This window comes from Aquarana catesbeiana, linkage group LG04 (genome assembly GCF_042186555.1).
Source record: "Aquarana catesbeiana isolate 2022-GZ linkage group LG04, ASM4218655v1, whole genome shotgun sequence".
Lineage (NCBI taxonomy): Eukaryota > Metazoa > Chordata > Amphibia > Anura > Ranidae > Aquarana > Aquarana catesbeiana.
This window is the reverse complement of record NC_133327.1, coordinates 370,911,999-370,925,468: the sequence shown is the minus strand read 5'-3', so window position 1 is coordinate 370,925,468 and position 13,470 is coordinate 370,911,999. Positions and strand designations below refer to the sequence as shown.

The 13,470-nt window shown below is 43.5% G+C and overlaps 1 protein-coding gene across 1 annotated transcript in view; it reads left to right on the top strand.

Moving 5' to 3' along the window:
* Positions 1–13,470, top strand: part of METTL24 (methyltransferase like 24) — an 82,195-nt gene that overhangs the window by 29,349 nt on the left and 39,376 nt on the right. Inside the window, exon 2 of the mRNA XM_073627068.1 lies at positions 12,374–12,472. Coding sequence (XP_073483169.1) covers positions 12,374–12,472 — 99 coding nt within the window. The remainder of the gene's footprint in view (positions 1–12,373; positions 12,473–13,470) is intronic.

Below are 13,470 nucleotides of genomic sequence, written 5' to 3'. Positions count from 1 at the left end.
GGTGGTGGTCTGTTGTGAAAATGTGCTTTCTGAAATTCAGTCTTAGTATAAACTTTCTTGCTTCTGGGTAAATACATTAAGTGAACAAGAGCTGAATGACAAGCAAGACGTGAATCCATGTTATAGACATTAGGTGTCTGCCTGGGGCTGAGAAGAGTCATAATTGAGATAAATGTGACTCAGGGCTTCTGTAACACCTCTGAAAAAAGAATATTCGTTTAATAAATCTACAAGCGTGCCCTGTAAACTTTATATAGTAGAACACAGCACTTCAACATATATAAGGTAACATTAAAGTGTATCTAAAGTCAAAACTTTCAAAACATTAAAGTATAGCTAAAGTAAAAAAAAAGGATTTTTTTGCTTGCACAAGATTGGATGGCTAAAGTAAACAAATATTCTTTTTATTACCTTATTCATTAAATTATATGTATAACCAATTGTTTTTAAGTGTTACATTAAGTAGGGAACCCCAGTTTTATTGTTTTTTGTTTTTACAGCCTTTTCTCTCTTGGGGAAATTCCATATAATTTCCTATGCTGTAGACCAGGGGTCTTTAAACTTTCTAAGCAAAGGGCCATTTTTACTGTCCTTCCGCGCAGACTGTGGCCAGTGGGAGTAAACCATGTGCCATGGTTTATTCCCATATGAGGAATCGTGCCCCATTGTTGGTTTCTGTGGAAGGAATAGTGCCCCATCATTGGTGTCGGTGGGAAGAATAGTGCCTCATCATTGGTGTCATTTGGAGGAACAGTGTCACATTGTTGATATCAGTGGGAGGAATAGTATCCCATCATCGGTGTCATTTAGAGGAACAGTGTCCCTTTGCTGGTATTAGTGGGAGGAATAGTGCTCCATCATTGGTGTCAGTGGGAGGAAATTTAGACTGTTGTCATCACAACAAGTGTCCCTATTGGAACACTTACTCTCTATTTCTGTTTCAATAACAACTAAAAAATTTCACTTTTGGTCCTAATGACAATGGTTACGGTCTGAAACCAAAATTTAGCTGTCATTGCTGGTCCTATGAGATGATTGCCCTTCCCACAGCTGCATGTACACAAAGAGGTGGGGATGCTTGTGACATTGACATTGACCAATTGGCTTTATTGGGTTAATGGTGTCACAGACCTCCCCTTCCCTCCACTGCATGTACACAAAGGAGCAGGAACACTTGTGACATCCTTAACCTATTATTGGTCTATGCCATTTTCCTAATGGGGTTGATTTACTAAAACTGGAGAATGCAAAATCTGGTGCAGTTCTGCATAGAAACCAATTAGCTTCCAGGTTTTTTTTTGTCAAAGCTTAATTGAACAAGCTGAAGTTAGAAGCTGATTGGCTACCATACACGGCTGCACCAGATTCCGAGTCCTCCAGTTCTAATAAATCCCCCCCAATTTGGCTATGTGGCCATATTAGGTCAATGGTGTCACAAGCACCCCTCCCCCTTTGTGTACATGCAGCTGCGGGGCAAGGAATCCCCTGGCCGCAGCTCATTCACCCCAGCTAATCGCTACTAGTCAGCATTGTCACCAGAATGCAGCTCATGGTCTCAGCAATGACAGCTTACTTTTGGGATCGGACAAACATAGGCCAAAGGCCTATCTTTGATCCAACAAAGCGCTTTGTGACCCCCCTGAATAAGGGTGGTCGCAGGTTTCTGGTAAGCCTTTAATCCTACTATGGTGATGGGTATCACACTGCCAAGTACCTGATCAACGCTTTACACCTATATGGGATCTACTTTACTGAATATCAGCTACTGAATATCAGTCGTATATGAACTTTTCGTTTAATTTTTTTGTATTGTCATTTATTATTGCACATTGGTGCTATTGCATGTTTGCAGTTTACAGTTCATTATATGCTTAATATGCATTGTGCTATTTATACGTGAATTTCATTCATTTTTTTTTTTACAGTTCTATTGATACTGCATCAGTCATAGTTGGCACCATATATTGTTTCATTGCACGTATGCACTTTATGTTTATCGCATGCTATATGCATTGTGTCATTGTGAATTGTTAAAGCGGGGTTCCACCCAAATTTTGAACAATATCTGTATGTATTCTCTTCCTTGCCTAGATGCTGACATGCCTTTTAAAAAAATTTAAATCGCCGCAATTACCTTTTATTTTTCTATTCTTCTTTGCACTTCCTGGTTCTCCTCCCGTGGGAGTAGGCGTGTTTCTAGCCTCTCCCAGACTCCTGGGAGCTAGTCTCAGGCTTCCCAGGATGCCACTGAGCATGTGCGGGAACAAGCGGTGAATGCTGGGAGCACAGCATTCACCGCATCCAGGAAATAAATGCTTGTGGGCTTCAAATGCCCACAATGAAGATGGAAACCGCCTGCAGTGAATAATATAAGTTATTCTTTCCGACGAAATCTGACACAGGCAGACATATTACACACAATATGTGAGTATGTAATGCTGAGAAGAAAAGTTTGTGAATGAACTCAAAAAAAAAAAAAAACGATAGATAGGTGGACCCCCACTTTAAATTTAATTTTAGCGCTGCACTTTATATTTTTAATTACATTTTTGTGCCCAATATCTGGGTTATAGTGTTCAGCTTCTGTTTTTTGTTCACCAAGCGCAGGTATAATTCTATATTTACAAACATTAAGCTCATTCTTAATTATTAGGACAAATCCAGAGATTGAGTTTCCCTAGTAAATACAAAAACAGTAATAAAACCTGACAGGGATTCTAACCCCTCACCATTCTATTCAAAACTAAAAAACATACACTTTAATGTAAGTATAAAGGCAAAACTTTATAGTCAGTATATCACATTACTCATGGAACAGGGAGAAGCTTGCAGAATTTTAGCAAAGAGACCACAACTGGATATCCTTGCCATGGCCACTCAAGCAAGAGAGTGGTCAGACAGGGAAGTCCCACTTGAGATTTTCCTTGGCTTTGTGTTTGGGATCATTGTCTTGCTGAAATGTCCACCCTCATTTCATCTTCATCATCCTTGTAGATAGCAGCAGATTTTTATCAAAAATGTCTTGGTACATTTTTCCTTTCATCCTTCCTTCAATGGCATGAAGTTTACCAGTACCTTATGCTGAAAAACAACCCCACACCATGATGTTCCCACCTCCAAACTTCACTGTTGGTATGGTGTTTTTGGGGTGATGTGCAGTGCCATTTGACCTCCAAACATGGTGTGTATTATGGTATCCGAAGAGTCCAATTTTGGTCTCATCTGACCAGACTATATTCTCCCAGTATTTCACAGGCTTGTCTAAATGTTGTGCAGCAAACTTTAAACAAGCTTCAGAGACATAACCAAAAAACACTACAGTGCTGACACTGTGCCCATCCTATAGTGATAAAATGTCATATACCAGGTAAAAAAGAGGTATTGAAAGATACTTATTCCCATTGGTAGTAGTGAGAGGAGCTGTCAGTCCAACCACTGTGTGAGCCAATCGGGACGCGTTTCGGAAGCTTAACCACGCCTCCTTCATCAGCCTTCATCTGCCACTTTTATTAGTACAAATACATATAAAAAATAGAGGAGGGACACATAGACCCTAATAGTAAAAAAGACAATGTAACAATGTATACAATGACAATGATTGCACATGTACATTATTCAAACCATCATTTGACCAATACCCGATTTGTATCAAATAAACCCCAGGTACTGCCAGATATATATAATGATGAGATGAGATATAATGAGATATATAATGTGGTCAGTCCACATGAGTTTTTTTGATGCATCCCAACATCTTTCAGAGTTATTCTCCTTTTTCAGGGGAGACACTGAGTAATTTTCTCTTCTACAATACAAATATAGATGATCACTAGATATCATAGTATAACTAAGCGTATTAAAACAATGTTTATATATCAAAGTACCATACAGGCTGTTTTAGAATACTTACAATAGTCAATGTACAATATACAAACAATCAAATGGATCGATCAAAAGATCCCTGATGGATGGAGCTGAAGTGTAACCTCCTCGCTGGATGGACAGGCAGGCACCCACGAAGGGCCACCATGTAACCACAAGGATCACCCACAAAAAACACACAGCACCAGCAATGAAGGTGGTGATTAAATGCTCCCTGGTGTTTAATTTCCTTAAAACATACTGCCCAGATATTTGCTTATTGCAGGAAACCCACCTCACTGGTAGCCGGGTCCTGGGCCTTAAAATCCCTGGGTCGGTCATTATTACCATGCCACTTACTCCTCCTATGCCAGGGGAGTGAGTTTGCTGGCTGATAAATCTCTATCTTTTGTACTGGTGGATTTGCATCTGGACCCCGAGGAAAGGTTTGTGATTCTTCTTGCTGTTGTTGGAAATGTGCCTATACTTCTACTGATAATGTGGTTTTGGCAGGGGATTTTAACATGCCCTCCTGTTCTAAATTGGATAGGTTGACTCTGGGAACGGCTGTGGAATCCCCACTCTCGAGATGGGCTTCTACATTCGATCTTACAGATGTCTGGCGTTGGAAAAATCCCCTCTTAAGGAGCTATACATGTCAATCTGCCATGTATGCGGCCATGTCCCGCATTGACCTTGTTTATGTCAGCGGCCCTGTATTAGCTAAGGTACAAGAAGTTTCTATACTGCCAAGAAGCATATCTGACCACGTGCCCATCTTGTTACACCTCAATGTGAGTCCTGCCCCCGCTGACTGCCTGTGGCGCCTATCCCGTTTCTGGATCTCGGACTTGCTGGAGTATTGGGAGGCTAACCCGCCTGCCACGGATCCGGCCTCTAGCTGGGAGGCCTTCAAGGTCCATGCTCAGGGCCATTACCAATCGGCCATAAGCCACACCCGGAGGAGGGCTGGGGCAGACCCGACCCTGGCTGAGCAGAGGGCCACCTCCTTGGAATCCCCGTACAGTGCAGATAGAGATGAGATCACACGTGGAGACTTGCGATGTGCCCTGCGGGAGGGGATGCTGCTCTGTGTTGTGGCCACTAAGAAGTTGTTGCTAAACCAGTCGCAATGTGTTTCTGAGTAGGGTGAGCGGACCGGCTGCCTTCTGACGTGGTTGTCCAAAGTGCAGTCGACAACGACAAGTATTGCCAATATTAAAGACGCCACTGGAAATCTGCTGTCTGATCCCAGAGATATCAATGGTCACTTTGCCTCCTTTTACAAGGCTCACTACTCCTATAGAGTTGAATATTAGGTGACTGAATTACATGATTTCGTGGATGGTATTCACCTTCCGTCGCTTTCAGAGGAGGCACGCCGGGTGTTTGACGATCCACTCACCCTAAAGGAGCTTCAGTTCCTTACAATCAGGGAAGACACCGGGGGATGATGGCTTTCCTGCGGAATTTTATAAAACCCATGTGGAAACTCTGGCCAGTAGACTCTTAGAGGTCCTTTCTGCCTTATTTGACTCTTCCTCCCTGCCCTCCTATTGTCTAGGGCTATTATTGTGGTGGTGCCTAAGCCTGACAAGGATCCAGAACTCTGCTTTTTGTATAGACCCATTTCACTCCTCAATGTGGACGCAAAGATCCTTGCAAAGATTTTGGCGACCCGCCTCAAATAAAGTCATCCTGTCCTTGATCCAGGGTGACCAATCCGGGCTTATGCCAGGTAAAGGCACGGATATCAACCCGAGGCGGCTTCATACAGTTATTGCTGGTTCGACTGTTAGGGGGGCCACTGAGGTTGTTTCTTCTCTGGATGCCTCTGTTCGGTGTGGAAAGCTCTGCCACTGACTCCAGTAGGGAGAGTAAATCTAATTAAAATGTCCTTTCTACCGAAGTTCCTCTATGCCTTCCGTCCCACCCCAATCCCTATCCCTAATGCCTTTTTTATTAAATTAGATCAGCCCATCACCTCCTTTGTTTGCGCGGGCTCGACCCCTAGAGTGGCTAAAACTACACTGCAGCTTTCCTTGACGGAGGGTGGACTATCTCTGCCTAACTTTAAGAAATATTATTGGGCGGCGGCGCTGGTTACTGTTAGGTGGTGGTTTGCCCAAGACATATCCAATCCGGCGGTGAATTTGGAGGCGGCGCTCCTAGAATCTTACTCAGAACTTAGTAATCTAGTATACAGAGGCCCGAGATATAGCCCCCAAGCCACTACCCCCATGAAGGAGATGATTGCAGTCTGGAAACAAGTTGCCCTGCATCTACAAGACCCTGGCACTGTCTCTCCGCATACCCCGTTGTGGGGCAACCCTACTTTACTGCATTTCCGATCTGTTCCGGATCCACAGATCTGGGCTAGATATGAGATTCGGACGCTGCGTCATATTCTACCTGAGGGACGTTGTTTGTTGAGATGAAACGTAAATTTAAATTTCCTGTGTGGATGTTCTTCAGGTACTTGCAGCTCAGACATGCTGCCCGGGCACAATTCCTCGATGGGGTGGTTCTTACTGCCCACTCGGTCGAATCCCTCCTCACGACTAACAATATTGATCGTCCGCTGTCCTCCATTTATCTCAAACTCACCTGCAGAGACACCTCTAAAATGCTTAGATTGTTTAATGTGTGGCAGCGGGATGTCCCTGCCTTGACGGAGGAGGATTGGACTGAGGGGTTGCAATAATGCATCCCAATTATGATATCTGCCAGGGATTGCTTTGTACTATACTCCCCACAGGCTGTCGATTATCTACCCAGGGACGAGGGACACATGTCCGAAGTGCAGGCAGTCGGTGGGGACCTTTATTTACATGGTGTGGTCGTGCTCTCTCCTCCAGACCTATTGGCGAGTAGTGGTAGCTGACATTAACAAGGTGGCTGGGCTTCACCTGGACATGGATCCGCTAACATTCCTTCTGGGTATCACTGATAATCTGGCTACTACTAAACATACTAAGTTGTTTGTATTTTATGCTGCTTACTACGCCAGGAAGGTTATTTTATCAAGGTGGAAGCTCCCTGACCCCCCTATGCCTTCGGCTTGGAAGGCCCTGATAAACAATGTGCTACCTTTTATATACGCTTACGTATATGGGGCGTAACTGTCCACAAAAATTTGATAAAACCTGAGCATCGTGGTCAGAGGCTAGGCACATTACTGTATAAATGATTACTGGGTATTCGTGTGTTGACCTGGGAGCCTGTGTTACTTCGTCATATTTGGGCCCCCTCTCCCTAGGGTTATGGCTGCCCCTCGTGGTTTCCGTTGTGCCTTATGGGTGGTGGTATCCAGTTCCTTCCTCTTTCCCTCCACCCCCCTTCCTCCTCTTGGGTTTCCTGTGAAGCCATGATCCTGCTGGGTTGCCATTCCCCTCTCCCTCCCCACCCCCCCTTCCTCTCCCGCCCCCCTGCCTTTCTACCTATAGGAGGTCTTGGATGATAGGGTGGTTTGAGATATCCCTATTCTCTGTTGTTATATGCCATATAGACTGCCGATGTTTATTGAAGAACCATGACACAGAAGAGAAGGAGTTTACAAATACCCTGTCACCTGTGTGGTGTACGTTATCTTTCTCCAATGCTAGATTGTAAGCTCTAACGAGCAGGGCCCTCTGATTCCTCCTGTATTAAATTGCATTGTAATTGTACTGTCTGCCCTAATGTTGTAAAGCACTGCACAAACTGTTGGCACTATATAAATCCTGTATAATATTAATATACTAGAACCTTTGCTTCTGTTTTCTCCTTACACTGTTTTGTAGCACACCTTGTGCTTTCAAGATATCCCTTATCACTTCAGCCTATTAAGAATGTCACACCTTTAACTGTGATATGAAGTCATTTCAGAAGTGATATATTATTACCTGTACTTGGTGATACATTTCAAAATCTGAAATACATAAATTACCCATAAGGTGGTTACATATGATTTTTAAAAGGCTACGTTTGCCTTTCCAATAAAAAGTTCCCATGCATTCAAGCCTCCCCAGTAGATTTATTTTAAATGTCATAGTGGTAGGCCATGCACAGCCTCTTCCAAGCCTGTCAGAAAAATGAGTGACCATAACTACGATGATGCCATGGCATGCTGTACATTGGGCATGTGCCCCCAACACCACCAAAGTGCTCTGCTGGTTTCAAAAACTATGTATGCCCATTAAGCTCCATCTTCCTCTGTTGCATATTGTATCAGCTGAGCTCATTAAAAGAAAGCACACTGTGTATGCATGGGTTTTGAGCCTGGCAGAATGCTCATTTCTGTAGTGCTGGGGGCATATGCCCAGTGTATGGTGTATCCTGACTTCCAGGCCGACATGGAGGACCCCAACTAGGAGTTTTCTGATAGTATTTTGGTGTATTTGCGCTATTTATTTATATTTGGTAGTAGAGGGGGTCTTCTCCCCCAGCTCACCATCACAATTTAATGGCGCTCGCTGCCCGACCACCTCATTCATTCACAGTGTTCTGTGAATGGGAAAACTACAAATCACGACAGCCTTTGAAGTTGTCAGCTGGATATACTCAATGAACTACTTTAATCACTCTAGGTATTTCATTGAGCTTCCTGTCAGAGATACGGACAGACAGCTAAACCCATGATCTGCTGAGTGCAATGCTTTACAGGACCCTAACAAAAAATAAATGCATATAATTATCTTTGAGATTCTTGTGACAACACCTACCACAGGCTCCCAGTGTAGCATTGGCGTTGTCACCCTCATATGCACACTTCTGCTGGGGCACTACAAGCAGCTGTGCTAATACACATTATGCCTGAAAGCTCCCAGTTGCCAGCCCATGTCCCACACCCAGCAGTATTGGACTGATAGCAGCAGCAGGAGGGAGACTGGAAATCAGCATTGTATTCTTCAGGTTGGTCTGCAAAAGGCCTGAGACTTCCTGAGATGCAGCTTCTTCATGTATCAACCTTGACCTTGAAACAGGGAGAGAGGAAAAGTGTAGTCATATGACTGCTGAGAAAAATGACATAAAACGCAATAAAGCAGATGTTTCATTACAATGCATAAATTATGCTAACAGTAAATGTAAGCAGAATACTTGTGCATGTTTGCGAACAGTATGGTCTACAACTATTTTAAGGTTTAAATGCTCATTAAAGTGGTTGTAAACCCTTACATATTCCCAGTGAAGTGACTGGACTCAGGTGATACACGGAGATGAAACAAATTTATCCTACATTAGTTGTACCTGTTTATCTGCAACGTTCACTTCTCTATGTAGCCAGAATAATTATTCACCCCCAAGAGACTCATCTATGACGCTTTGGGTGAAAGGAGATCATTCTCACTTCCAAACAGACTCTAGAAGCACCCCATCTTTCCACCGCTGATTTGGTGGAGGGCGACCCCAACTCACACACCCCCCACGCACAGTTGGGCTGTTCCAATCAAAGTGGTCTGTAGGCGAAGCAACCTTCCTTTCTATGATAGTTGGTGGGAGGTTCCTCTGCCAAGTTCTAATGCAAATTTACCTTGTCTGGTTTCCTGTGTGCAACAACCTGTTTCCTCCCTACTGTATGACAAAAGCATGTAACAGGTCATGGACCGTTCTTTCCTTTGGGGGCCAAAGGTTCTTTATTGGGGGGAGGATGTAGCCAGGAGCCAGCTATCTTACCTGCAGTATCAGAAGACATTTTGCAACATTGCTGCAGTGAAACTGTTTCCCTCTAATGGCAGCAAAGCCTTTGTCATCACATCCTGCCAGCAGAGTGAATAACACCAGGAAGCAAAGCATACAGGGAATTGTAGTTCCAGGACTCAAGTTTCACATTGAGATTGCACTGTTTTAGGACTACGACTTCCAGGCTGTTGAGCAAGAGAAGAACAGACTGCTGGGAGAGGATATAAAAAGGCTGGTCTAGGCCTAGATATCTCTCTTGGGACCAGCGTGGATCTGCATGCACGGAATCTATGACAGGGTGAGCTGTGAGTCGTGGCCTGCTCTGGCAGAGTTACCCAGCAGATATCTGGAGGGACACCTGCGGACAGTTCCCCTTCACTGTCCAGTGGCAGCCTGGAGGCCGCTCTTGTTCCATCCATCCTGCAAAGATATCAGATCTGTGTGAGCTGTGGTGCGGTGTGGCGGAGGCCGGATGTCATTCCTTGAGCCACATTCCTGAGGGATCATCATAAACCACCAGATTCATCATCATCATCTCCTGTTCCAGTGCGGTGAGCTGGCAATAGCCTAGTGTTATGGACACTGTATATAGACATCATTGTCTCTTGCACTCATTACCATCTTTAGTTCAAGGATCTGTATCAGCATATCTTTGCCATCCATTGTTCTGCTGATGCTTGTAGTTCCACAGAATGTAACATCTTTTAGTCAGTGATCACTGTGAATTCAGTTACAGTTTTGATTTACACAGGAAGATTGTCTGCTGGTTATACACAGCCTATTGGATCAGTTACTTTGCCTTACCATTCAATATTTCTTGCATGCAATTAAACACCTAAAAGCTAGCTGAGGATTAACTGGATTGCCAAACAGCACAGGACTACTTTCACCTCCCTCCCCACTTCAGGGATTTGTTTCACTGAAGCTCATAGAGCTGCAGTTGACCAAGAACTTTCTTTAAGAGCAGGTTGAATTGTAATACAGTTCCTGTTTGCTAAAAGTTGTACTTGTTTTTCTACTGTTCTGCATTTATGTGCAGAGGAGCAGTAAAGAGGGGACACTCATAAGAGCCATTCCTCTGCTCTCCTGTAGCCTGTTCACATAGGCATTGAATGTGCTTACTGTTAAATGTTCAATATGTGGTATGTGATTGCCATTTGATTATTGATTACGTTCCTATAAGGGATACCATTCTAAACTGTAAAAGTTCATGTTGCTCACCCTTAAATGCTTTTATCTTATCAGTAAACATACCTTCTGTTTTACCACAGTTGTGTTTCTTTTCTACTGCTGTGTTTTGCACTAATAGTGCATATTAGGTGTGCCAGAGGGGTCGGGATTGTTCTTGGGGTTGAGAGGCAGAGTACGGATCCAAATATACTTAAGTGGCTCTTTCGAGGGTAGCGCTACATCTACATCTGTTCAAAGTCCAGGATTTATAAAACTTGTCTGAGCTTCCAGAAAGCAGAGAGCTTAAAGAGCAACTGCAGTCTGCTCACATCATTTGTAATAAAAACATTGTTGCCATTCTAAAGCTTACCTCCAACCACTTTGCATATTATTTTATATATACAAAAGAATCTGTACTTGCCAAATATCCTGCAGAAATCTCCTGCCACTACGTCTGGCTGCAGCCATTTTAACTGTGGGCAGCTGAAGCTGCTGCCTATCACTTCCTGGATTTACACAGATACACAGAGGCACACCTCCAGCTCTGTAGCCCTGCAGCTTTCATTGGCCCTCTTATGACTCATCCCCCCTCCCTTTCTGGCAAACTCTCACAAGAGTGAGAGAAAGAGCTGTGCATGATGTCATAAGCCTAGGCTAATGACCAGTCAAGAAACAGGAAGTGGGCTGTATAAGGTATTTACTGGCAGAAAAAAATGTTTTACTATCCAAAGTTAAAACAAGTGCAGAAGATTTAATAGATGAAAGTTGAAAAAATGACCAAGGTCCGCTTTAAATTGCACACTGTAGAGCTCAGTGAGGTGAGCTCTGAGAGCTGATTGAAGGAAAGGAACACCCCCCCTTCACGCAGGACACAGGAACAGAGCTGAGACTATCACTCACAGGCTGTGTGCTGGAACGCCCTCTCCTTTCATATTTTTTCTCTTGGTGTCAGGAAAACTTGTCAGAAGCGACTTATGTTGATAGCAGAGGAATAAAGCATCAGACAGAAATCACACTTAGTGCTCTTAGTTGAGACAAGTACAAACTATATTGGGATATGCTTTGCTCATATTTCATGTCTGAGGTTTACAACCATTTTAAGTGCACGGGCAAAAGAATACACTGCAACAGTTATTTTACTCCTCGCTTTGGCAGGCTCCAGGAGCTCACCTTTTCTCTCTGACGCTCCAGGTTGTTTGTAGGCCCTTGTTGTCCTCAGGTACAATGTAGAACTATTGGTCCTGCATTGTATGTGAGGAGGTCAGATTGTGACCGCAAGCCAGAATGCCAAAGAGAAGCAGCTTCAGGGGACCAGGAGGAAGCCTGCTGGAGGCAGGAACAAGGTAAGCACTGCAGATTTTTTCTCTACGCCTAGAATTCACAAACATTTTACCCTTACATTGTGGGGGTGCCCCACTGCAGGGGTAATGTTTGTTGGTGCCAAGAGTGGGACTTTTATCGTGGCTAAATAATATTAATATAGTAGTTACACTTTGCATACATTCACTGCAGGTGAATCTTTCTTCTGCATGTGTTCTAATACGCAGGGCATGATTTATGGCACGTGAATATTTGTCAAATGTCACATTCACTTATTTATAAATATTCCCCAAAATATACTGTAAATCTTTAATTTTTTTTTATTCTCCCTGTGATTAATATTTTGTGATTTCTGTCATAGCCAGTACGATGGCAAATTGATCTTCAGCCCTGGGCTGGCCCTTCACATTCACTTGAAGAAGAAGCAACACGCTTTCTAAAGTACATCTCAAAACCACAGGTAGGTTCAAATTGTGTTGAAAATAAGTAAAATATAAAGCCACATTTGCCAAAAAATGTGTAAATGATGCTAATGGCAGTCAGATTATAGATATTTCTTTTTCTAAAATTGCCTTATTTTGCTGATTACTGATTCACTTGGAGCTAACAAAGAACAAACAGAGCATCAAAAAGGAAGGCTGTCCTCTGTAGATGTTACATACAGCAGCCATCTCTAGAATTCAGGTCAGGTACTCAGAGCTGATTAGAAAGTCCGTAAAACCTGAGCAAGGAATATATTTTTCCTATTTTTCTTTCTGATTTCAAAGGTGATTGCAGCATATTTAGTTTGGACTTTGTTAGGTTTAATCTGTCAGTTTGTCTTTCATTTTGCTTACTATTTGTGTTGTATATACAATATAACAAATGCCATGTGGGCCTGATCTCGTTTTTCTTAACAGGGGATCTTTCCACTGATTTTTCCACTTTCCACTACTTGCTCTGCTCTATCAGCAGCCAGATGTAAATGGACTGGCTGTCCGTTTACACCCAACAGCCCTCTGATCCGATCCGGTCAGATGGAGGGGAACAGATCCCCTTCTGTTTGTTTTTTACTGGATCGGAGGTGGCCGGGTGTAAACAGATATTTACGTCCAACTGCCCATAGAGGAGAATAGGGGGTCTAATCTGGTCCACCTGAAAAACAGACAGAAGGACCCGATCGGACATCCTGTGTGAAAGGGGCCTAATGCCACGTACACACGGTCGGACTTTTCGTCTACAAAAGTCCGACAGCCTGTCCGACAGACTTTCAACGGACTTTTGGCGGACTTTTGGCGGACTTGCGGCAGACTTTCTAACAAACGGACTTGCCTACATACGATCACACAAAAGTCCGATGGATTCGTACGTGATGACGTACACCGGACTAAAATAAGGAAGTTGATAGCCAGTAGCCAATAGCTGCCCTAGCGTGGGTTTTTGTCCGTTGGACTAGCATACAGACGAGCGGATTTCTGG